We start from the raw sequence: 23,895 nt of genomic DNA on the forward strand, positions 1-23,895 counted from the left end.
CAGATCTGAATGAAGTTATAGTAGTGATGACTAAAGCTAAAACCAGGTTTGTAGAAATGCCTAGGCATTATGGCATGCAATCTTGTGATCTGGGCAGTAAAATATAAAGAAAAAAATCTTACAGATTAATGAGATTATTACTGATTTCTTAGATTATTGTAAATAGCATTATTTGCTTACTGTGTAAAATAGTTTATCAGCAAAAGACACTGGCTATTTCACAATCATTTGATTGCAGAAAATATCTTGATATAAATATGTTTGAGATGGATATAAATATGTTGAGATGTTTATAAATATGCTTGAGATTGAGTGTGATGAAATCTGGGGAGTGAAGGAAACTAGAATGCACAATCAGAAAAAGGACAGATGCCATGTAGGGAGTAGTGTTCCGTCAGCATTTGGCAAATCTTTATTAGTCTTGTAATAAACTTTGGTTTGGCTTTGGTTTTCTCCAAACTTCCAAAAGCAAAATTTTCAGTATTTAATTTGCTTTCAGTGTTATTCAAAGACAAAATGAACACGTTGGTTTCCAATTATTTTACCCAGGTGCTTGAAATATTGCACGTATTATGACACAGCAGGTACTTCCTCTGAAACAGAAGTACAGCTTGACCCAGAATGTTCTGGAGACACCTGGCGGTAGAATTTGTGACCCTGAGAATCTGTGTTTACATAGACATAACCCAGAGCATCTAGTTGCTGTCCTGGGCAGATCTCTTGCTTCTTTGGAGTATATTCAGTGCGGTACAAAGTTTCATCTTTAAAAGGAGCTGCCGTAGATACAATTTGTACAGGTTTGAAACTTTGAGGTGGTTTGGCCTGATGTGGTGTGTAATGGGACCTGAATGTAGTTAAATTAGAAAATTTTCCTGTGAATTTCTGAATTTCTGGTTCTTTCTTAATAAGCCCTGGCGGACAAACGCTCCAGGGCTGATAGTCTTCTTTTGTAGTAGTCTTCCCTTGAAAAGGGCCAGTGCTTTTTCTTCCAGGAGCTGGTCTTATGGGAGTTCTAGGAGCAACCTTGTGTCTAATGTAATCAAGGCGGTTTGAGGACTTGAGGTCCATCTTGTCTGTGGGTGGAACGTACTCTCTGGGCTTCTGGAACTCGGGTGCGGTGACCAAATATGGCTGATAGCGATCCTGGAATTCCGTGATTCCTTTAAAGGGATCATCAGATCCCAGTTTTCTGCTTTCAGGCTTGCAGCTTTTTGCTTGTTCCCCAGGAGTCCCTTTGAAATCTCTCTGGTGGGTTGTGAGATCTTGGAAGGGTTGGTCGTTTGGCTTGTACTCTTCTCTTGGCCTGACGAACATGGGCTTCAACTCATGGGCAACGTACGCGGTGCGATGGATGGTGTTGGCATCGAAGGGCCCCTCTGCCAGCTTGGTTTCACAAGGTTTAAAGCTTGGAGGGGGATTGGGTTGCCTAGGGATGTAGTCATCTTGAAATGTAGAAGGATTTCCAAACCTCTCTGAAGGTGGCTCGTATGCACGCTCCACCTTACAGGATTCCGTTCTTTCACCTTTCCATAACCTGTAGTCATCTGTAAGGCAAAACCAAAATTCCACCATACAGGTGTTATTATTTAAGACCATTCCTTCAAAATGAGAACAAAGTCTTCTGGCATTAAAACTTGCAAAACAAAGAAAGTGGATGTAAGTGAAAATGATAATTTTATCTGCATGCTTGTGATTTGATGAACCTGTCTTCTATTATAGTGTGTGATAAAAACAGACACCCAAAATTGTACCTGATGCCCTATTTTGACTATTTGCTCAACAGAAACTATACAGGAAATAGCCTTATACATTTTTAAATACAATCTCTTCCATTTTACTTAAAAGATTTAGCACCTTTGCACTGACCATCGTAATAGAATCACTTGTGTCAAGATAGATCATCACTAGGATGATGCATATGTAAGCTATAATATCAGCAGAAGCCTAAACTCCACTTTTGACTACTCTGTGGAAAAATAAGTCAAATGAATTAAAAATACTTGAAAAATACACTGCACCTTCATTTCCATCCAGTTTTGCCTGATACAGCCCAACCAAGTGCAGGTTGGAATTTCCTTGTAGCCAAGCAAACCTCAGAGAGGGCTTTTAGTTTAGAAGCAATAGGTGTCCCCTCAACAGCTGGAGTGCTGAATGTTTTAGGGCATCATCACCTGTTTTCTAGTATGTTTTACTCCCTGTCCCAAACCAAAAAATCCAGTTTCTAACACAGGTAATTCCAAATGCTACCTTCATCTTGGTTATTTCTCGTTCTGTAGGGAGCGCCTATTTTACCTCGGTAAGTTGGGATGGTATCCACTTTTGCATCTGAAGTGTGTTTCCTCTCTTGAGGCCTTGCTAAGGTCACAGGTCCTACTTTATGAGGATTGTAATCTCTCTGGTATATGGTTCCCAGGTCAATCTTCCCTGACTTTGGTCTATATTCTGCTTGTGGCCGAAAAGGTCTCGCAACAATTTCATATGGCAAATAATCAGATCTGAATGGGGGAAAAGAAAACACTGGTCAAAATCTTTTCTTTCTTCTGAAGTCACTTCTGTAATGTTTCCACTGTATGGAAAAATAACAAAATGTTTACTCTGAAAAATCTATCATCAGACACATATTTTGGGCCCAAAGGAGAGAGAAACACAGTACATAAATCTAGAGTCTCTGATGCATTATAGTCTTTACTCAAAGGTAGATGGTGAAGTAAGTTTTTTAACTAACCCCAAGTCCCCATTCACAGTTTAACATTATTATTTAAAGTATCTGAAAGGAAACTTTAAAAGTTGCTATAATTTTGCAAAGAAATGATCAGAAAGCGGAAGCAGAGCAAAGCTCAAATTCCTAGACGTGGTCACACTTACTGAAGGTATGAGGAGAATGGAATATAATCAGAAACAGTATTTCACTGTTTTTGTGTGGGCAAATTATATTAAAAGGATGTATATTACATATGTGGGTGTTGAGATGGTCCATACAAGCACATGACCAGTCTGGCAGAATGGATGCCCTCACAGCTTAAAATAAAAACAATAACAATAATAGAAAAGTAAAAGTTGATGCTGCTGTCACATCATGAATTATGAATGGGTGATATTTTTTCCTAATTCTTTGAAAGATGCTCTTTAATTCTGTAAGCATAAAATCAGAGTCTGTGCACAGACAGGATAGATAAACTGAACTCCTTTAGGGTTTGCTTTCTTAAAAGTAGTAATTTTCTTAAAATTAATAATCTGAATGTAGAAAATCAATAAAAGAATCCTTGTCCTTTTTTCTTAAGATTTCATTTTCCTACTATCTTGGATTCTACATATGTACTACAGAAAGTTTCCCAGCTTGCCAGGTTTTCCATAAGACCTAAATTTCCTAACAGGCTGAAAACAAGGCAAAAATTTTTGATTCTCTTTATAGGTTAAAGAATGGAAATCTTGCTGTATGCATTCTTAGCTATTTTTTATGACATTTTAGGGGTAACTATATTTCTATACTCAACAGTTATACTTTAAATATGCAAAAAGTGCAAAGGATGCCATGACTGCATTTTGAGAAGACTGCAATACAATAGTTAGCCTCCTTAAAAAACAAAGAATGAAAAACTTTAAAAACTAATTGCAAGACATCACTTGAAAATATTTACTTGAACGTCGTGGTGCCGTCCATTCTCCCCTGATCCTCTGGGAGCTCTGCTTTTGGCTTGTAGCTCTCAGGAGGGCAGATGTTGCCATAGCCAGGGTACTTCTCCACATACTCAGTTCTGTGGCTCGGCTGCACTCCATCATCATAAATCTTTGTGGGTCTGTGGTAGCAGCGATGGCGTCTGGGTCAAACACAGCAGAGCAGAGAATTTTTAATCATTTCATTTAAGAGGAAAACCCACATTCTGTGTACTGGGAGTGAATAACAAATGGGGAAGATTGAACAATGCCAGTAGTTTTTGTTTAAAATATTTTCTAAGTGATTAATTCACAAAATAGTGTGCTGCTGGCACAGGTCCCAGAGCACATCACACACTAACACAATAATAAAAGCAGTATCAGCTGGCAGTTAGTCCTTGGTGCAGACTACAAAGGGTGGACAGAGCTGACCTCAGTTCTCTAAATGATGCTGCCACCAAATGCACTTTCTTCTTGTATGTGATGTTTAATGATATTACTCATTTGATTTAGAAAAGTAACTAACTATGCTTCATTTCTTACCTCAAATCATCTCTTTTTTACTGCTATTATCTTTTCACTTGTCTTTTTATTTCTGTACATCTCACCTATTTTCACTACTACTGATTAACACTTTTTGATTAAAATTGTAGTGATGTGAAATCTCATGTGCACATCTAGTGCTCTGCAAGCCATTTATGACTTTTCAACCCCTTTTTTTCTCCACAGACTGACTAAATTCTCTGTCCAAAACACATGTTTATTTGAAAGTAATGGCATCTCTTTTTCTTAATAGGTTTTATTTCAATTGCTCCTGCTTCTCATTGAGACCTCTATCAATGACACCATTACGCAAAAAGGTGTTGGGAGGTACATAATGACCATTTTTTATTTGTACCTTGTTGTTTTCAATTAATGATCCATGAAATTAAAATTTCAATGTTGTTATTGTTTTGAAAATCTTTTATATTAATTCTAATTTGTACAATGCACATCTCTGGCTGACCTCAAGGAAATATATAATGACAGCTCTTCCTCCTACTTATGGCTGACAATTTGCAATGCAAAGGGAAAAAACAACGAGTAATTTTTCAAACAAACAAGTATTGTAAAATTCTGTGATGAAAAGCAAAAATATTTAAATCCCAAGACAAGTAAAAGTGTCCAACTTTTAGGAAGTAAAACAACTTCATATTTCAGGAAGATAGATATTCAAAGAATATTTCAAAGGTCTGCAGAGAATTTTAGCTAGCATTGAATACCATAAAGGAAAATAATAACCTAAAGCAAGGTAAAATAGAATAGACAGAAATAGACAAGAAGGACTCCTGCTGGGAAAATGAAAAAATGAAAATGAAAAAAACAGTGAAAGAAGTCCTTAGGGACTGGAGATCCTAAAGCTGGTATGAGTTTGTGCTGCCTGATTTTCCCAGCTCAGCAGTCCAAAAAATGAGAAATAAAGGAGCCCTGTCTTAGAATCCAGATCCTTTCAAAGCCTCGGGTGTTTACTCCTTTTCAATCAAGTCAATTAACAATTGAGAGACCTTTTCAAAACATAGCAGGGAAAGGAAAAGGGAAGAAGAGGGAAAGAACTGGAAAGGAAGGAAAACAAGGAGGTAAGTGTGTGCCATTTCTCACTACAGTGTTTGCCTGTCATTACATTTGTCATGAAATTCACTTTCACCTTGGTCATGTTTTTTTCAGAAAGTACAAACAGCACATGCTGTATCCTGCAGCATCTAACAGGAAGAGCTAAGCAGAAACAAAAGACATTGAATGGATGGTTTGAAAGCTGGTTGAAATACAGGTTATCAAATTATAATGTTCTTCGTATATTTTTTGGGGTTCAATTCAAAGGAGTTGGAAACAAACATTATTCATCTGCAAAAGCTTCACTTTGATAAATCTTCAGTTTGCCATCAGCTGGTCCAGAAGGCCAACCACCAAACAAAACACTTCTCTGTTCTGGGGTCACCATTCTTTAAGGACTTAATTCTGAATACTTTTATACTCACAATGTTGTGAGTATATCCCATGTATTGCTGAATGGACATGCTACAAAGTGAAATAGATACTAGAAAAATAATTACTGCAGAGTGAGCCTGTAGTTCTTGGTAAATACAAAACAGAGGTGAGAGCAATCTACTCTTACCTCCTCAAGGAAAGAGATGGTTACAATTTTATTAGAATTCATTGTTGATCCAAAATTGTCCTTCAAACCACTCATTTTTAGTGTATAAAATAATTCTGAACACAGTCTAACAGTGCACAAAATTACTTGGATTCAAATGATATTGTTGAGGAAGTTCCTACATCCTGCTCTGTGCTGTGAAAGTGCTCTCAGTTGGCCTGAATGGTGAAGTAAAATTACCTTGTGAATTTGACTTGGAGAAGAGATAAGGGGGTTTTTGGTTAACTGATAAGTCTGCTTTAGGATGTCAAATTCAGAATGTTGCCCAATTGCTAACCCAAACCTTTTCATTTAGATAATAATTTTATAAAACTAATTATATAAGGCATCACAATGCTAGGAATCATCAGAGAAGACAGATTACAGCTCTGATAAATGAAATATATTGCTTAGAGTTTGGCCTGCACTCCTTGAAACACTGTTTATTTTTAACTTTTCCTTGTATTTATCTTCATTTCCACCCCAGAGTTACTGATAATTCAAATTAATTTGGTGAGAGTATTCCTTTTCCCATGCCTGACTGGCACTTGCTTGGATGGATTATTATTCTTTCCTTTCTTTGTGGGAGACTATCTTGAGTCTTGCATAAGGTTTGAATAGAATCTCAGCTAAATAAAAGTGACAGTGCATGAGCTCTCTTGTGCCAAATGCTCTTGTTCTGGTTATTTTAGTAGAATGCTGATGATTTTAACTTACTTAAGGCCTGGCATACATACTCTTTTTTTTTTAATACAATGCTAGCAAGACCCTTGAAATTCTACCACAAAGCATTTTCCTTCCAGAGAACTGGACTAATGAGACAAAGTTAATATTTGTCATAATAGAAAACTTACTACCTCTCCACAAACACAGCTCAAAGCTTTTCTTTTTAGTTTCTTTTTATTTTTTGCCAGTGCACACACTATGGTCTGGAAGACAGAAATGATGGATGGTCACTGTTTTTGAGAGTCATCTACTATCCTGTTCTTGACAGGAGATCTGGTAGTTTTTACTGGGTTTGTATTTATATGTGGTCAGCATGATGGCTTAAGTTACCCATATTTTAGAGAAATCTTTCCTTTTAACTTACATTTATTCAGGAATATAGATTTTTATGATAATGATAACAAAAGGGCAAAACATGGGGGAAGGTTGACAGACTGAGGAGGAGATAAAGCACTAGTTTATTTTTGTGTCTCAAAACAACTTTTATGCTTTTGTAGGCTGCGGTTATCTTTTATAGCAGACAAATAGTATTCTTGAGTGCAGAAAGTTCATCTACCACACAGGCTTTACTCTTCTTTGGAAGCCAGATTTAACATCCTCTATTTGAAAAAGCAGAATAAAGTTCTGTCTTACTGGCTTTGCTCCCCTGCAAGTTTTTTCAGTGTTTTTTTAAAATTCTGTTGATAGGGGAGATTGTTTCCTTATATTTTATTACTTAGAATTAAGCAGTAATTATACCTCCATAAAATTTCCTGCAAATAGCTAAATGATAATGTCTACAAAACATTAGATATTTATAGTTGCTTTGAAGTCTCTGCTAAGCTGTGTATGCATTCCAATGTCCAGGTAACACTGCCAAGTGACCAAGCAGCCTTCCTCTGAAAACAGAAACACTGTACACTGCAGCAAACACAATGTGCTGCCTAAACCAATACTGGCTTGACATTTTATCGCCTGTAAAAACTTCAGCGAGGTTTATTTGAAACCACCAGCTTTATGCATATTTAATTCAATTATTCATATTATTGAACTCGGTTTTTGGATTGAGAACTTTTGGTTAGTTGAACCTCATTTTGTGCTGTCTCATTGTGTTATCTCACCATCTTTCTGCTTGAGGCTGAGCCAGGTTTGTTATCTCACCATGAAAACAATATGTTCCAACTCTTCATTAATCTAGGACTTAAGAAAGAAATTTATGGGGCAAAATTCACCACAGGCTTGGCCAAAAAGAACATGAGGAGCTTTACTCAGTGCCTGCCTCACACCTCTGTCCACAGATGAAAAGAAAAAGTGGCAGATGAACAGACAGACAGACTTCCCACACAGAAACACAGAGAGGGTGCAGACCTTCATGTGAAACTTGTGGGTCCTGGTGCATTTTACAGCCATAGGGTTTGCTCTATACTTCCACAAATATACTTATACTTGCTCTATACTTCCACACCTCTGTGATCTTATGATGACTGTTCTTGTATGTAGTCGTTAAATTATTTTTTTTAGTATGAACTGAATCTTTGAATCCTAGGGTGATTATTTTTGTGATTTTTTTTTTAAGTAGACAGAGAAGAAATTGAAAATATTAAAGAGTTGTGACTCCAACATGTAAATATTTATTTGAATTCTGAAAGGTCCAAGTCCCTTATTATTTTGGGACACCTGAGTTGTGTGCTTTTTTTCACCTATGGCATTGATAATATTGCTTATAGACCTGTACTAGTAATTTTCCATTAAAAATTGCCTGCTGTACCCTCTTGTGCCAGCCTCCCTGGGCCAAAGAGGCTACAGGACAATGATGAACTGTTTGTCTCTTTATGGGGATCATGGAATGTAAAGGTAAGTGGTGAGTGCTATTGGATGTGATGACAGAAGGGCGGGTATATGAAATCTCTTTTAAAGGCTGCAGTGCTTGAACAAGTTTCTGACAAGGTTGCCAGACCTCTTCCAAAGGTTCCTTTGGTGCAGTCCTTCAATGGGACTGGCTTTGGTTTCTGGAAAAGCCTGATTCTGATTTAGCCTGGGTGGCTTTTAAAGACTGTTCTATCTTATTCCGTTTCAGACCTTCTTTTACCCTTACCTGATTTAAATGGAACACAAGCCCTATAAAGAATGGCTGAGGGAGCTGGGGTTGTTGATCCTGGAGAAAAGGAGACTTGGGGGTGACCTTATCACGCTCTACAACTTCCTGAAAGGTGTTTGTAGTCAGGTGGGGTTGGTCTCTTTCTCCAGGCAGCAACTAACAGAATGAGAGGACACAGTCTTAAGCTGCACCAAGGGAGATATAGGTTGGACATTAAGAAAAAGTCTTTCACTGAAAGAATAATAAAGTACTGGGATGGTCTGCCTGGGGAGGTGGCAGAGTCACCATCCCTGAATGTGTTTTAAAAGAGACTGGATGTGGCACTTGCTGCCATGGTTTAGTTGAGGTGTTAGGGCATGGGTTGGACTTGATGACCTTGAAGGTCTTTTCCACATGAGTGATGCTGTGATTCTGTGTCTGTGTGAAATGTAAATACACTGCTTCACATTTACTGAGAAGGTGCTCATAGTGGGGTCCTACTCCCCCGTGGCTCAAGGTGCTGCTTATGTTATCAGTGAGGCTGGAAAAGGCCTCTGAGATTATCAAGTCCAACCTGTGGCCAAATACCACTGTGACAACCAGAGCATGGGACTGGGTGCCACATCCAGTCCCTCCTCAAACACCCAAAGGGACAGTGGCTGTGCCACCTCCATGGGCAGCCCAGTCACCCTTTCTGTGAAGAAATTCTTCCTAATGTCCAACCTAAAGCTCTTCTGGTGCAGCTTGAGACTGTGTCCTCTTGTCCTGTCACTGGTTGTCTGGGAGAAGAGACTGAGCCCCACCGTTAAGATCTCAGCAGAGACTAAAAAGGTCACCCCGAGCCTCCTTTTCTCCAGGCTGAACACCCTGGCTCCCTCAGCACACCTGTGCTCCAGACCCTTCCCCAGCTCCATGGCCCTTCTCTGGACACGCTCCAGCACCTCAATGTCCTCCTTGTCATGAGAATCCCAGGACTAGAAGTGTGGTTTCACCAGTGCTAAATGCAGGGGGATGGTCGCTGCCCTGGCCCTGTTGGCCACTGCCCTGGCCCTGCTGGCCACTGCCCTGGCCCTGCTGGCCACCCCGCTGCTGACCCAGGCCCGGTGCCATGGCATTCTTGGCACACGCTGGCTCAGGTTCAGCTGCTGCTGACCGGCACCCGGCTCCTCTCCTGCTGGGCATTTCCAGCCGCTCTGGCCCAGCCTGTACCGCTGTGTGGGGTTGTTGTGTCCAAGGGCAGCACCGGCCCTTGGCCTTGTTGAACCTTGTACTGATACTGGCACCATTCCACGGCTCCAGCCCGTCCAGCCCCTCTGCAGAGCCTGCGGCAGGGGACTGGCACCAGCTCGGTGCGGCGGGCGAGTGTGCCGAGGGAGGGCGGCGCTGGCGGCTCGGAGCCCGCCTCACTCACCCGCAGGAGCAGATCTCGCAGATGCAGCGCGGCGGCGCCATGCCCGGCCCTCTCGGCCGCCCGGCCGGTAACCACGGACGCCGCCGCGCGCGGCATCAGCGGCGCCCGGCCCGGCCCGGCCCGGCCCGGCTTCCGTCCGGCGTCACGGGGCGGGATCGGCAGCGGCGGGCGCGGCGGGCGCGGCTTTCCGGGAGCGGCGGCGGAGCGGGCGCAGGTGTGCCGGGAGGGCCTGGGCAGCGGGGCCGGCCCGGCGGGGCCCTCACCCCGCGGGGGAGCGGGGGAGCGGGGGAGCAGCGCTGTGCCCCTCCCGGGGCCGTGCCCCTCCCGGGGCCGTGCGGGCTCGGAGCAGCGGAGGGGAAGGCAAGCCGGGGCCGGGGGAAGCGTGGGGTTTGTGTCGCTGCCGGCGGCTCGGTGCTCGGTGCTCGCTGTCGGCCCGGCCCAGCCGCGCTCCTGAGGCGCGTTCCAGGCGCAGACACGGCCCTCGGTGGCTCTGGGTGGCCCCGCGGTGGCCGAGCGCTCGTGTCGCGATCCCGTGTCGCGATCCCCGTGTCGCGGGAGGCTTCTCCCGGGAGGAGCTCTCATCGCACTTCGCGTCAGTAACAACCAAAGCCTGTTCTCAAGTTGGCTCCTCAGTTAAACACTTTGCTCCGTTGCAGAGTTAGCCAGCCATGGTGCTCACCAGCGTGGGGAAGATGGTTGGCCTGCAGAAGAAGGCGTCCGGCATCAGGAATATCTGTGTATTGGCCCACGTGGACCACGGTAAGGCAGTGCTGGTGCCTCCTCCTGAGCACACCTGCGTGTTTGAACGGTGCTGCCATATTCCTTCACTGTTCTGAAGTCGTAGGTGTTTGTGCATTTAGCTTTAGACTGTCTTGAACGTGATTAAGAAAAATGAATCTGCTTTATGTACCTTTTTCATGGCCTGATTCAGCTTGTCTTACATAAAAGAGTGTCACACCCTAATAATATGAAATAGTTGAAATTGCATGTTTTCTATGCTGGTGAATGATTTAATGTATGCTTGAGAGGCAGAATAATATTTTTCTAGGTTTTCTTAATAGAACAAGTTTGTTATGTAGGTGAAAATAGTGCTTGAGAACACGAATATTTACTCTAATTGCATGTTATAATGAGGTTCTTATATACTGTTTGTTATTTCAACTCCTCTTCTGGTAGTGATAGGTAGATTTGCATCCACTCTTCAAAAATAAATTTGTGTGCATGTAACAGGAGTAATTGGATTTATATTTTGAAAGTTAATTTCTACTTTTCCTGGAGTTTTATAGTCTTTATTAATGTTGGTATCTTAAAATACTATATGCATCTTTTGCCATCGTTTGTATTCATTCAATCTAAGTAATTTATTTTTCTTTTCAGGCAAAACTACTCTAGCTGATTGCCTTATATCTAGCAATGGAATAATCTCCAGCCGCTTGGCAGGAAAGGTAGAGTTACACTGTCACTCTAAACAGAATTCTGGTGTGGACGTGCTGGGATTGTGAATTCTTGATCATTAAGGAAGTTCCATCTCTAGTCTTGCTAAACCTCATTTTCTCACCGTCATGTTCTGACAGCTGATAAGTGAATTGTGAAGATGTTTGTACAGACTTACTGTCTTGTCTTTTGTTTTGTACTCAGCTGAGATACCTGGACAGTAGGGAAGATGAACAGATCCGAGGAATAACAATGAAATCCAGTGCAATTTCACTGCACTTTGTGAAAGGTAAGTTATTGATGCTGGCATGTATAAATTTTAATAGATATTTCTGTTAATTTTCCCTGTCTCTTTGTTGTTGCTGTTGTGATCTTTGTGTGCAACTTTTACATTTGTGTTTCTCAGTGTTAGACCATAATTCTGCAGAGACTTAAAAGTAAGTCAACCAAGATAATTGAGTTTTGTCTCAGGGTCAGGAGTGAGTGGAGGCCGTGAGAGCAGTTGCCTCATCTTTTATTTTAGATATAAATATGTATATTTTGATCTTAAGTCTTGAATTAATGTCACTTAAAGGCAAGACCTTCTTTCAAAAAAACCCAAGTTTTAGTACAGTCTTACTGCTCTGTTGAGATGCCTGTTACACTGTGCTGTAAGGGTTTTTATAGTGTAGTTAGTGTCAGGACATTAAAAAATAATAGCTGAAGCAGTATAACTGGGTGGCTGGAAGAAATATCTTTGAAAACTGTTCTGAAATATTAATTTATTGTTTGATCCTAGGTGATCAGGAGTATCTGATTAATTTAATAGACTCCCCAGGGCACGTGGATTTTTCTTCAGAAGTATCTACTGCTGTCCGACTCTGTGATGGTTGCATCATAGTGGTGGATGCTGTTGAAGGAGTCTGTCCACAGGTGAAATAAAGTGTGTTAAGTAGAGAAAGAGGGGAGTAGGCAAAAATCTGAAGTGGGTTATATAGAAATAAAAGATGAGCTGTCTAAGAAGTTTTGCAAAACTTTTAATAAATGGCACTGCAGCTGAGGTATGAAAGTGCGTAGTAAAAATCATAGTTGTGCTGAAAAACTGAGCAGTGCTGGTGAATGGGTGTAGAGATGCAGAGTTAAAACAGTGGTTATGCTATTTTTCAGATAATGGAATATTTTGATAGAGTAAAGTCTTAAGGTAAATAATTAATATTTATGTGAGATTTCAGGGTTTGGAAAAGAATACACAAAAAATGAGGTTGTTCTTTTTCATGGCTCACTTTGCTAAGTAGTTTGGTTTTTGTTGTTACGAGTTTTTTTGCCATGAAATCCCACCATTCTGCAGAATTCTTCAATAACTAACACTGTTCACCGTGGGAGTCAAATTTCTGGTTTCAGTGTCAACCTGTCCTTTACTATATGTTTATTAAATTTTAGAATTGTATTTGATTTTTTTTTTTAATGTTCTCTCGTTTTGTTGCTATCAGGCTTTCTGTAATGGGTTTTTTAAAAACTTTTTCCTTCTCAGACTCAAGCAGTCCTGCGGCAGGCGTGGCTGGAAAATATCCGTCCAGTCCTGGTGATCAACAAAATCGACCGCCTGATTGTGGAGCTGAAGCTCACCCCTCAGGAGGCATATCTGCACCTCAAGAATATCTTAGAACAGGTATTCCTGCTGAGGTGTCATTTCACACAGCAGATTTTGTGGCACTATCTAACATCCAGTCTGATTTTTAACATTGAGGTTCATTCAGAATGTCTGTGATGGAGAAGAGAGTAGTAAATGCCTCTTGACAGGCCATCAAGAAAAGTCTTAATTTTTGGAAGTAATATGCTGAATGTTTTGCTCTTCTGTTAAATTGCTTAAACTTACTGGAGGTAGACAAATGTTAGACTGTTCCTGTTATTGATGGATTTCTGTAGGAATAAAGTTGTTTCATCTTTTAAATTGTGGTTTAAGTTGCTCTCAAACTTTTTATCCCCCCTCTGAGTTCACTTGGGAGCATTTATCTACCTGGTTTCCCTTTGCCCCCTGTTGTTTGCTTTCTTGGCAGTAATGAGTTCCTATTTCACCATCCCTTGTTCTGAGAGACAAAGTGTGTTACATGTGATTCTTTGATTCAGTCCTGGTGTGGCTGACTTGGACTTGGAAACTTCATGGTGTTTGTGGCAAAGTGTCAGCCTCATAAACTCCTGTGGTCTTCAGATGTGTAGAATTAGGTGTGTTTTGATTGCCCAGTGAATCACAGGCCTGCTATCTAGTTAACTTCTATTTTTATGTTTTCAAGGGTGGGAAAGTTACATTTTAATTGCAAGGGTTGTTAAAGAATGAATGAATCTGAGGAGTTTTTTATATATCGTTCTCTAGATCAATGCAGTCACTGGAACACTTTTTACCTCCAAAGTGTTAGAAGAAAGAGCTGAAAAAGAAACAGAAAGTGAAACTGTTTCAGACTCATCACCAGGAGATCAAATTTATGACTGGAGTACTGGATTGGAAGACACTGATGATTCACATCTCTATTTTTCACCAGAACATGGCAATGTGGTGTTTGCCAGCGCAATTGATGGCTGGGGTTTTGGGTAAGTTTGAGATTTAATTACTTTTAAAAAATCGATTGTTGCTGTTAAAGTATTTCAGTTGCATCATGTTTCTAAAGGTGTTAGATTTTTCTGTGGTGTGCAGCTGTGTATAAATTATCTGAGTGACAGGGTTCCCTGTTTTACTTACACAGGAGCTTCTGAGCTCACAGTAGGGTCCAGCCTAGCCTGGCAAACAGTATTTTCTTACTTGCTGCCCTTGGATAGACTGTAGCAGGCGATCCCAGAAGCTGCAGCCGGGCAGGAGCTGGTTCAGGGTGCAGTGTTTGGTTTGGAGGTGTGTGAGCACTGCCCGTGTTCTGGTCGCTGGCCACGAGGTGGAGGCGTTTCTTCATCCTGAAATTGTAATTAGAGGGATACGTCAGTGGTGACACAGGGAATTCTTGAGTACTGCAGAGCCCTTAAAGAAAATCATCTCCAGGATTTTTAAATCTGAGTCAGACTGTAAATCAGGTGCCATGTGTAATTTATTGTCCAACACAAACAGCTCTTGTCCCTTCAGAGGGAAGCGAAAATAAAATGGGCTATTTTTGTTTAATTATCTTTCAAGACTATTTTGTTTCTTCCGATGAACCGTCAGGCCCTGGCTCTGATAAATCATATAATGAAGGGGGAGAAAAAGAACATTTTCCTTAATTATTTTCAAGAGGTTCTTCTGGACTGCCAGCTGCAGTACTGTGTGCTGAAATACGGATCAGTGGAGATTTTTCTTAATAATGGAAAGTTTTGACTGCTTTTTCTTGGTTGTGAGTTCTTTTCCTGAAGGTATTAGCAGAAAAAAAAATAACTTATTAGTCAGTGTCTGCCTCATCCAATGTGGTAAGTACATACGCTTTTCTCATAGTTCTCAAGTGTTAAAAAGTGCCGTTAATATATATGCTGGAGCTGCTGGCACAAGAATCTTGAAAGTTCTCCCTGAATTGAGAGCTTAGGCAGTTTCTGGAGAAGAAATCTCTTTGGGCCTAGTTCAGAACTCACAGCTTATGTGTTGCTCACATGGACAGGTCCTTTTTTAGCTGTGTAAAAACTTAAGAATTCTGAATTTCAGAGAAAAGATTATCAAATAGCACTGTTCTGTAAATGGGATTGTTACAGTTATAACTTGTGTATTTTTTTCTGCAAGCGCAGGGAGCAAATATGTGGAAATATTTTTTATTATTGCTCATTGAACAGTTTCAGGAAGGAAACCAGAGCTTGTTCAGGACTCCCTCTCTGGGCCTAAGCAGGCTGCTTTTGTTAACTTATGGGGACTGCTGAACAGCACAGTTGGCTTTACAACACAATTATGGCCTTACAGTTTTATATAATTTTCTTGGGTTTACTTATTATTAAAGTAATGATTCAAACAAGAAGAAGTTTCGTAAGTGGTTAATTAAAAATAATTACTGCCACCTGATGGCTCAGGTATGATTCAAAAGAGTGCTTTGTTTTTAACATCTTATGTTCTGGCCCCAGACCATAGTTAAATGTGTCATGGGAAGTTTTTCAAAGAATAAGTTCAAGAGTCATCACTAATGTGTTTATAAGGTTTGTGTTATGCTTTTGAGTTTTTGATGAGGGGATAGTACACAAATGTTTATTTCTAGTAAAGCCTTGAAGCTGACTTGAAACAAAACAAAACCATTCAAATACTGTTGATGTTTCTGATCTGTTTTGACTAAATATTTTTGCAGGTGTAAATGTTAAACAATGTGAACTCAAGTGAAGACAATTGGAAAAGTGGGAGTAAAACAAGAATTTGAGATTTTTTGTGTGATTTTCACATAAGCTATTGCTGTAAAAAACATTGCACTTCCATCAAGATATGTTTTCTTTGCTTTCAGAATTGAGCATTTTGCCAAACTGTACAGCCAAAAAATTGGAATTAAGCCTGCAGTACTTCTGAAGACTTTATGGGGAGATTATTATCTAAACACAAAAGCAAAGAAGATAATGAAAGGTGATCAGGTATGGCGGGTGTAAAAAATATAACCTGCTTTTTATTTTGGAGTTCATTCTTTTTCCCCTAATTCTGTTCCTCATAGTGTATTCTGAAGCTTGACCTGAGTGCCTGTTGGCTCAGTGTTACTGGAAGTACAAAATCACCAGGACAGCCTTGCAACACCTCTTGGAGCATAGAATATTCCAAAACTGACCACTCAAATGCTGCATGGAGGAAAGCTCATCTAACAGTGCTCACTGAATAAGGGACACTGCAGCTTCAAGGTTTTGAGTGCAACACACAAGATTAAAGGAAGATTAACAGTGTAGAAACAAGAGTAGTGAGTGGGTCTCTGTGCTCTGTGAAGAGCTCTTCCACAGCTAATGGTTTAGGATATTCACATTTATCTCGAGATTTAGGATTTTAAAAAACTTTCTTGCCATAGGGGATTTCCATTGAATGCTGTACTGATGCCCTGGTCTGAAAACTACACTTCTCTAGCATTCAGCATTTCTACCATTAAAAGTTAAAGGAGGAGAGAGTAGTTTCCCTTTTTTCATGTAATCATGATTTCTTTTGCTGTTTACATAGGTGATGATTAATAGTTGCAAAAGGGGTGATAGGCAGGCTCAAGGTAGTAATTTGCCATATTTATCAGGTTCTTTTCCTGAAATTGAAACTCTTGTCCTCCACTTTTAAATTTCATGTTTATTTTGTGCCTTATACCATTCTTACAAGACAGACTTCTTGATTTTGAATAAAGGTTTTGCATGTTTCTAATGAAAACTGCAGTCTTAAGCCTATTGAAAAAGTGAGGAATTGCTGGTAATGAGCTGTTTTTATCTTCTACCAGTCAAAAGGGAAGAAACCTTTGTTTGTGCAGCTGGTGCTGGACAACATTTGGAGTCTGTATGAGGCTGTTATGAAAAGGTGAGAACATCTATGAAGTTTTCATGGTGTCTCTTTCCATGTGCTTTGGTGATGTTTTTGAAATACTCAAAAATAATAGATGCTGGTTATATATTGTTTCTGTAGATTTTTATCTATTTATTATTTTTCTTACAGAGACAAAGAAAAAATAGAGAAGATTGTCACCTCTTTGGGATTGAGAATTGGTGCCCGGGAGTCACGGCATGCAGACCCAAAAGTTCATCTCAATGCCATTTGTAGCCAGTGGCTACCAATATCTGATGCAGTTCTCTGTATCCTTTAAAAAGATAAGATTTTTTTTTTTTTGACAGTTCTCAGATATCAGAATATCTGAGATGTCTGTTGCACGTATTCCAGTGTGTGATTTGGGATAACTTGTCTTTTGGTTTTGTTTTCTTTTTAAATGTCTGTGCCTAAGCTAGATGGACCTGTCTTCTTGCTTATAACGTTACAATTTACTTATCTTCAATTATTTTTACATTTCTGTCAACTTTGTGCTTTTGCACATTTTATTTTTAGGGTAGTTACGAAACTGGAGGTAATCTGACAACACATCTTCATTAAGTAGTTTTGTATTCAAGTTTTAGTGGTTTTCCTGAAGTAGAAACCAATCTCTTGTTTATAATAGCATTATAGGTCTTCTGTCCATGAAGTTCTGTAGGTGTCTGGTGTTATGTTTTAGGTGCTAAATGTCTTAATTCAAAATGAGTCTTTGCTGTTTGTTTGCTGTGTTTATATTATGGTAGACGTGCACAAATTATCCATTTATAAATACAAATTACTTCTATAAATCTTGCCCCAGTTGTGCTGTTTTTAGCTTCCCAGCTGTACTTAGGGTGGGCCAGCCCTCCTTAACTCTGCCCCTGATAAATGGCAAAAAATTGTTGCTGACCTGAAAGGGACCTGAACGCACTGTGACAAAACAGAGCTGAATTTTGGGTTTGCTCCTGCTGGAAGTTAGTGCATGGGGCTCAGTTAAAGAAGCATTGGAAGCATTTCTTTTGTTGTTGGTTGCATTCAGTAAGAAAATAAAAATATGTATCCTTAACCATGTGTTTTAGCCATGGTGTGTAATAAAATTCCTAGTCCTCTGGAAATCACAGCAGAGAGAGTGGAAAAGCTGATGTGTGTTGGAGCAAGAACATTTGATTCTTTGCCACCAGAAACTCAGGAGCTGAAAAGTGGTGAGTAGGTGTTCTCCCATTAACATGAAGGTTGTTTCTGTCTTGGTGATTTTGTTTGTCTGTGGATTGGAAGATGTATAGTAATCTGTATGTAAATTTATAAATATTCCACTTCCAGTAACTTTGTTGATGTTTGTCTTTGAAATGTCATAGTTTTATGGCCATGCATTTTTCTTCCACCCTGTATATTGCTGGGTTTTAGACAATTTAAGCTGCAGGTGATATAAAGTCTAGGACTCTGAAACTAGGAGTTCTACAAGAATATAAGGTTAATACTTGGTTTTAGTTCTGAACAGTAGAAGTTGTTATGTAATTGAGAATTGAATATTTTGCCAGCTCGTGTATTAAAACCATTTCTTTTTAGCCAGCAGTGGTTTGAATTTGAATTTAGTTTTTGCAAGTGTATTGATTAGCTTTTAGTAATTAATTATTAATCATAGCACAGTGTTTTGAGGAGACCTTCAAGAAATCTAGGAGGATGAGATACCAAATGTCAATTAAAAATGAGATGTGAATGTCAAATTGACAGGCTGTTAGGAATTGTTTCCCAGGGTAACAAAACTGGCTTTTCATCCTTTATTGAACATTCAAAAACACGGTATTCTCCAGACAGTATTCAACACTGTATTAGTGTAAGTTAATAAGAAGAAATTTGCCTCTGCTTAGATCTTACTGCTCTTGGTTATGAACAAGTAGTGGACTTCCACATTTAGTGAGTATTTTGCTAATTTTTAGTAGTAGTCTTGTACTTTTTTTTGCCTTGTCTCTGTGGTCTTTTCATATTTCAGATAAAAGGGAGAAGTGTAGGAGAAGATGATTCAGTTTCCATGTTTGAAGTTTTGAATGGTATTGTCTGGTTTGCATTTCATGTGTTTCAAGTTGGATAAAAAATGGTTTTGGGGTATTTCCTATGTATTGAATGAATTGTGTGAGTCTTTCATCTTTTGAGGAATATCTGTTCTTGCAGTGAAGTTGTTGGGCTTTTGTGAACATCTAGACATTTGCAGGACTTCTCTTTTAGTTTGAAAGGAGCTAGAATACTGTGAGGTACTGAATAAATAGTGTTCAGTCTTAATCCTGTGCTGCTCTTTGGTTTCTGTTGTGATCTAAACCAGCCTGTAAACTTAAGTTGTTTAACTGGGGTATATATATTTTTTAATTAATAGTTTTATTTTTGAAGTCTTCCTCATTTTATTGCAAAACACACTTGAAGATACAGGCAGTGTTATCAAAGATTAGGCCAGAGAAGTTTTCTGCTTTTTCCTGTTGGTTTGTCCTTAGCATATTATCTGTTGAAACTAGAAATAAACAGCAATGCCTACAAAATTAATGTGAAGTCATAGCTTTATCCATGCTTTTGGGGGAAAAAAGTGAAAATAACTTCCTTTTTTTTTTTTTCAGCTTTTATGAAATGCAGTAGTGAAGGAACAGCCCCAGTTATTGTCTTTGTTTCCAAAATGTTTCCTGTTGATGCAAAGGCATTGCCACAGAACAAACCAAGGTAGGAAAATGTAACATTTTACTTTCTGATCTGTTAGTTACTTCTAAGGAAAAAAGAATGATGTTGAAGGTGTGGATAAGTTGGTTTAGACCTCAGAAGATAATCATTGAATTCTTGAGATGCAGTAGAGTCTTTTCTGCAAGTAAAGACTTTCTGAACAGATTCAGGTTTAATCATAGTAGTTTCAGAATATAGAGCAAATCTGTTGGAGAGCTGTGCTGCTGTCCAAAGGTATCATCCTCATGGGTGCAGTGTAAGCAGTTTCAGGATGTCTGGTGGAAATGATGGAGTTGTAAAACTTCCTTGCTTTTTCAGCAAGGTTGTGTTGGCATGACTATAGCAGCTTGTGTTTGTACCAAGGAACACTTCCCATCAAACTGAGCATAACAGCTCAGTGATCATCCTGTCCATTGCAACAGCAAAATAAAATGGGTTGATTAAAGTAGCCCAAATCTTGACTGATTTTTTACAGTGATCTGAAGGGCATTAATGCACTTCCAAAGGTTTTTTTTCTGGGAGGTCTGGAAGATTTTTTTGTTACAGCCTGTTGTTTTTTAATAGCCATCCTATTTTCTTTGAGGAGTAGGTCCTTCTAGATCTCATTTTCCTGGCACACTACTTTAACCACCAGCTTTTTCTGCAGAAGAAATGCACTTTTCTGATTATTTCACAAAAATGAGGTTCATCCTAACCTTTCATCCCTCCAAGTCCCTGGAGCATTTTCAGTAGGCACCTTCTATGGTAACTGGCCATTTTATGTTTTTGAGGAGATTGTCACTGTACAGCAAAATAATACAGCAAATGATAATTTTCCTGCTAAATTAAACTGTGTTTAATCTCTGTGTGAAAAACAGTTGGCTACTGTAATAATATTTGAAAGCTTTACTACTACCTTAGGTTTTTCTCACACTTTCTAGATTTATTTCAATTTTTTTTCTTACCAGAGTTATCTACTACAAATCTTCCATCAAATCTTCCTGCACTGTTGGCACACAGATGCTCTGTGTGCATGGGCTGAGCAGACACTAGATGGTGCAGTTTGGCTTCGAGTGCTGTCCTGAAGGGTGTGAAACAGGAGCTCTCACTCAGGTGTGGCACAGCAGCGCCATTCCTGCTTTGTCTCCTTTCCTGGGGATGGGCTCCAGTTATCACAGACAGCTGCACTGAGGCCATCACTTTTTGGCTGCTCTGTCACTGATAATGACCTGGTTTTTTATTTGTTGAGACAATCAAGAGTCTTAGAGGTGATGAGTATGTGAAATAGGGGCAAAGGTAGCTTTTATATATGCCAGGCACAGAAATTTTCAGTATTGTAGTTCCTTTCTCCCTATTTATTCAGTGCACTGGAAATTTTAGTGTCTTGCTCTGTAGTTTGTGTGAAAAGTATCTCCTGCTGGCCTTTGTATTACATAATTCAATGAGTTACTAATTAGCTAATATTAAAATGAAATAACATGTGTGGGTTTTTTTGAGAGAATTGCTCATTATTAGTAATGTGTGACTTTTACTGATTAGGTAATGTCTAAGATTTGCTTTGAAGTGACAGTTGGCTTCCATTAATTGAAAAACAACAACAGAACTAACTGTGTATTTCTCAATACTTGATTTGTTAAGGTTCATTCTACAGGTAAGCAGTTCTTGAAGAAATTGGATAAAGAGGTTAGTTGTAATGCAGCAAAGCAATCTCCATGGAACAAAGTCCAAGTGTTTTAAAAGCATTGTGTACCTGTGGTTCTTGAGCATATTTTTAATTGCATTGGTTATTGTGTGCTATTTAGTTACTCAGTGAAGATTGTGCTTAACAGAATTGAGTGATGCTTGAGTGGAGCATGTGAGATCCAGTATTTAAACTGGCATTCCATGAGGGTGCCCCATAAGAATGTCTGAACATGGGGAGAAACAGAGAATATTTACACTATGTCTAATTGCTTCACATTTTGCTATTGTAGAAAATTAATCTATGTTGTGTGTTACACTTACATGTTGATTTTGAGGAGCCGTAACTGTTCTTGTGCTGGACTGACCTAAGGTTGTTTGCATCCCTTGGGTCTGGGGAAGGACTGATTTTAAGCATGTTAAAAGCATGTAAAGAAATCTAAGAGTTTTCTCCAGATTTATTTTTGCAAGACTCGTCTTCTATTTCCAGAGGGAAAAATGTAGATCTATGCTAGTGTCTCTTTTTTCCTTTTGTGAGTTAGTATTGGATAAGGTTACCTTTTTCCAACTTGGTTAGAAGATTCAAACTGACATTGTAATTTTTTATAGTTTGCCTTATTTCTGCCATCTGCTTGTAATACTTATTAAACATAAGTTGGGAAAAGCAAAAAGCTCTTCTAAGTCCAGGGTGTACAGTAAATGATAACAAAGGATGGATTTTTAATTAAAACAACCTCCTTTGAGACTGCTGTTGGCAGCTCATATCTCCTTGAAGGTCACTTTAAAATTAATAGATTCTATACTAAAGCTGGTATGATTTTGCTTTTACTGTTTAAATAGCAGAATACATGGGAAAATTGTTCGTTGTCAAATTCAAGCAGATTGTCACCTTATATTTATCTTCCCTTTGAAAGATTTGAAAATTGACTTTTTGTATGGTACCACTGTGTCATTAGTTTTTACCAGGTTTTGTAAAGAAAAATTGTGTTTTGTCTTCCAGTTTCTCCTGTCTGAAATCATGTACTAATTCCCACCAAATCAGACAGAAATGTAAGTTGTTGGTTGGGCAGAGAAGATGAACAGATTAGGGCCCCTCTTCCACTTACCTTGTGTAATGGTTATTTGATGGTGCCTGTGGTTATTTATTCTAAAGAATTGCTGTGTGCAATATTTTAGGTGTTCATTCAGCATATGCTGTTTCTTTCTGTCATTTCTACTGGTGTGTGACATTGAACCCTAGTCTAGGACAGAATGCTCAAGTGTAGGTGTAGAAATAAAAGCCAAGCTTGAAGTTTAGGTGTAGGTATGTAAATGTACCAGTTTGTTTTTCTTGAGATTCAGTATTATGTCTTTATATAACCCAGTGTAAACGAGAAATATTTAGTAGTTTATTGCTATTGCTCCTAAGTGATCACTAGGGGTATTTGGTGTAAAATGTTAAGAAAATATAAACTGAATATGTTTGTTATGATGAAATCATCTATTACTTATTAAGGCTTTATGTGTAAGTCTCACAGTGATGTAATGCCATGTGAGCAATCAGAAGCAACCTTTTATGTTACTTCAAGTCCCTCTTATAATCCTGAACAATGTAAATAAATAAAGTGTACTGAAAAAATTCTATTTCTACTTTCCAGTGGTAATAAAGAAAAGTCTATTGAACAGATAAGCTAGTGCACTAAAATTATATTTCGTTTCTGCCTGGGGGGTATAAAACCTATAATACCTCTACTGTTTTCCTCCAGATAATATGAAATGTTCTTCTTTCTCCTCAGCTTGAAATCAGGACTGTTTTTTTCTTAGATGTCGCCCTGAAATAGACACTTCCCCATACAATTCTGCATGAAATTACAGTGATAGTTGTTTCTTTGTTTTGTGCTACAGCTTGTTAGCATGTCTTAAACAAACAGATTGTAGTGTGCTTCATTTGTTTTCTTTCTAATGTTTTATAAAAAGTGTATTGGGAAAAACAAATTCTGTGATTTTTGCCAAATCTTCTGCTGAAATGACATTGAACAAAATGAGAATCTGTATAAAGCTCCCAGCTCTGTAAGAAATTACTGTCTTCTTGCAAGTAAATTAATTTCTGTGTTTAAGGCAATATGAATTGCAGTGGCTTCAGTGTGATCAGAACCCATCATCTTCTGTTTTCATTAGCAGTTTGTTCTAAATTGTAGTTTGTGCATTAGAAATGAATAGGGCATGTATCATCTGAATGGACTGTCAGATTTACAGCTTAGCATCTGAATTTGGCATCCAATTACAGAACTAAAAATGCTTTCCAAAAATTAGAATGCCTGTTATGGTTATCATGAAATGGATTTCAGTAATAGTATACATTTGAATCTGGCAAAGACCTTGGCAGCTGATCCAAAAGGAAATGTAGAGTAATGGTTGAAATTTGAATCTCTGGACATAGTATAGTTTGTGTAATGGTGAGCTTAAGTGAGTAAGGCTTGTAACGTTGGGGAAGAGTTTTGCCTCAAGTTTTTTTTTTTCTTTTTTGCACATTCAGCATGTGAGATAAATCAGAGGTCGCTCTATCAGTCTGGAGTGTTTTTCCAGGCAGAGTGTGACAGCTTGGGATTGATCCCTCATTTCATTATGTGTCTCAGAATGAATGATAACTGCTATATAATGTTATACAAACAGTTGAGTGTTCACTGTTG

General features: G+C 39.0%; 2 protein-coding genes across 2 annotated transcripts in view; one reads left to right on the top strand and one right to left on the bottom strand.

The window, feature by feature from the left end:
* Positions 1-384: 384 nt before the first annotated feature.
* Positions 385-10,084, bottom strand: SAXO2 (stabilizer of axonemal microtubules 2). Its single transcript, XM_033070841.1, has 4 exons — positions 10,018-10,084; positions 3,639-3,818; positions 2,293-2,495; positions 385-1,544 (listed from the first exon to the last, which is right to left on the bottom strand). Exons 1-4 carry the CDS (start codon positions 10,056-10,058, stop codon positions 571-573), a joined length of 1,398 nt encoding a protein of 465 aa, XP_032926732.1. The 5' UTR covers positions 10,059-10,084; the 3' UTR covers positions 385-570.
* A 103-nt stretch (positions 10,085-10,187) lies between these two features.
* The window catches only part of EFL1 (elongation factor like GTPase 1), a 64,524-nt gene continuing 50,816 nt past the window's right edge, over positions 10,188-23,895 (top strand). The window contains exons 1-12 of the mRNA XM_033070859.1: positions 10,188-10,231; positions 10,674-10,776; positions 11,395-11,462; positions 11,656-11,740; positions 12,230-12,363; positions 12,962-13,099; positions 13,802-14,016; positions 15,858-15,981; positions 16,809-16,885; positions 17,021-17,157; positions 17,947-18,069; positions 19,471-19,570. Coding sequence (XP_032926750.1) covers positions 10,686-10,776; positions 11,395-11,462; positions 11,656-11,740; positions 12,230-12,363; positions 12,962-13,099; positions 13,802-14,016; positions 15,858-15,981; positions 16,809-16,885; positions 17,021-17,157; positions 17,947-18,069; positions 19,471-19,570 — 1,292 coding nt within the window. The 5' untranslated portion in view covers positions 10,188-10,231; positions 10,674-10,685. The remainder of the gene's footprint in view (positions 10,232-10,673; positions 10,777-11,394; positions 11,463-11,655; positions 11,741-12,229; positions 12,364-12,961; positions 13,100-13,801; positions 14,017-15,857; positions 15,982-16,808; positions 16,886-17,020; positions 17,158-17,946; positions 18,070-19,470; positions 19,571-23,895) is intronic.

Source organism: Catharus ustulatus, chromosome 12, assembly GCF_009819885.2.
Source record: "Catharus ustulatus isolate bCatUst1 chromosome 12, bCatUst1.pri.v2, whole genome shotgun sequence".
In the NCBI taxonomy this organism is placed as follows: Eukaryota; Metazoa; Chordata; class Aves; order Passeriformes; family Turdidae; genus Catharus; species Catharus ustulatus.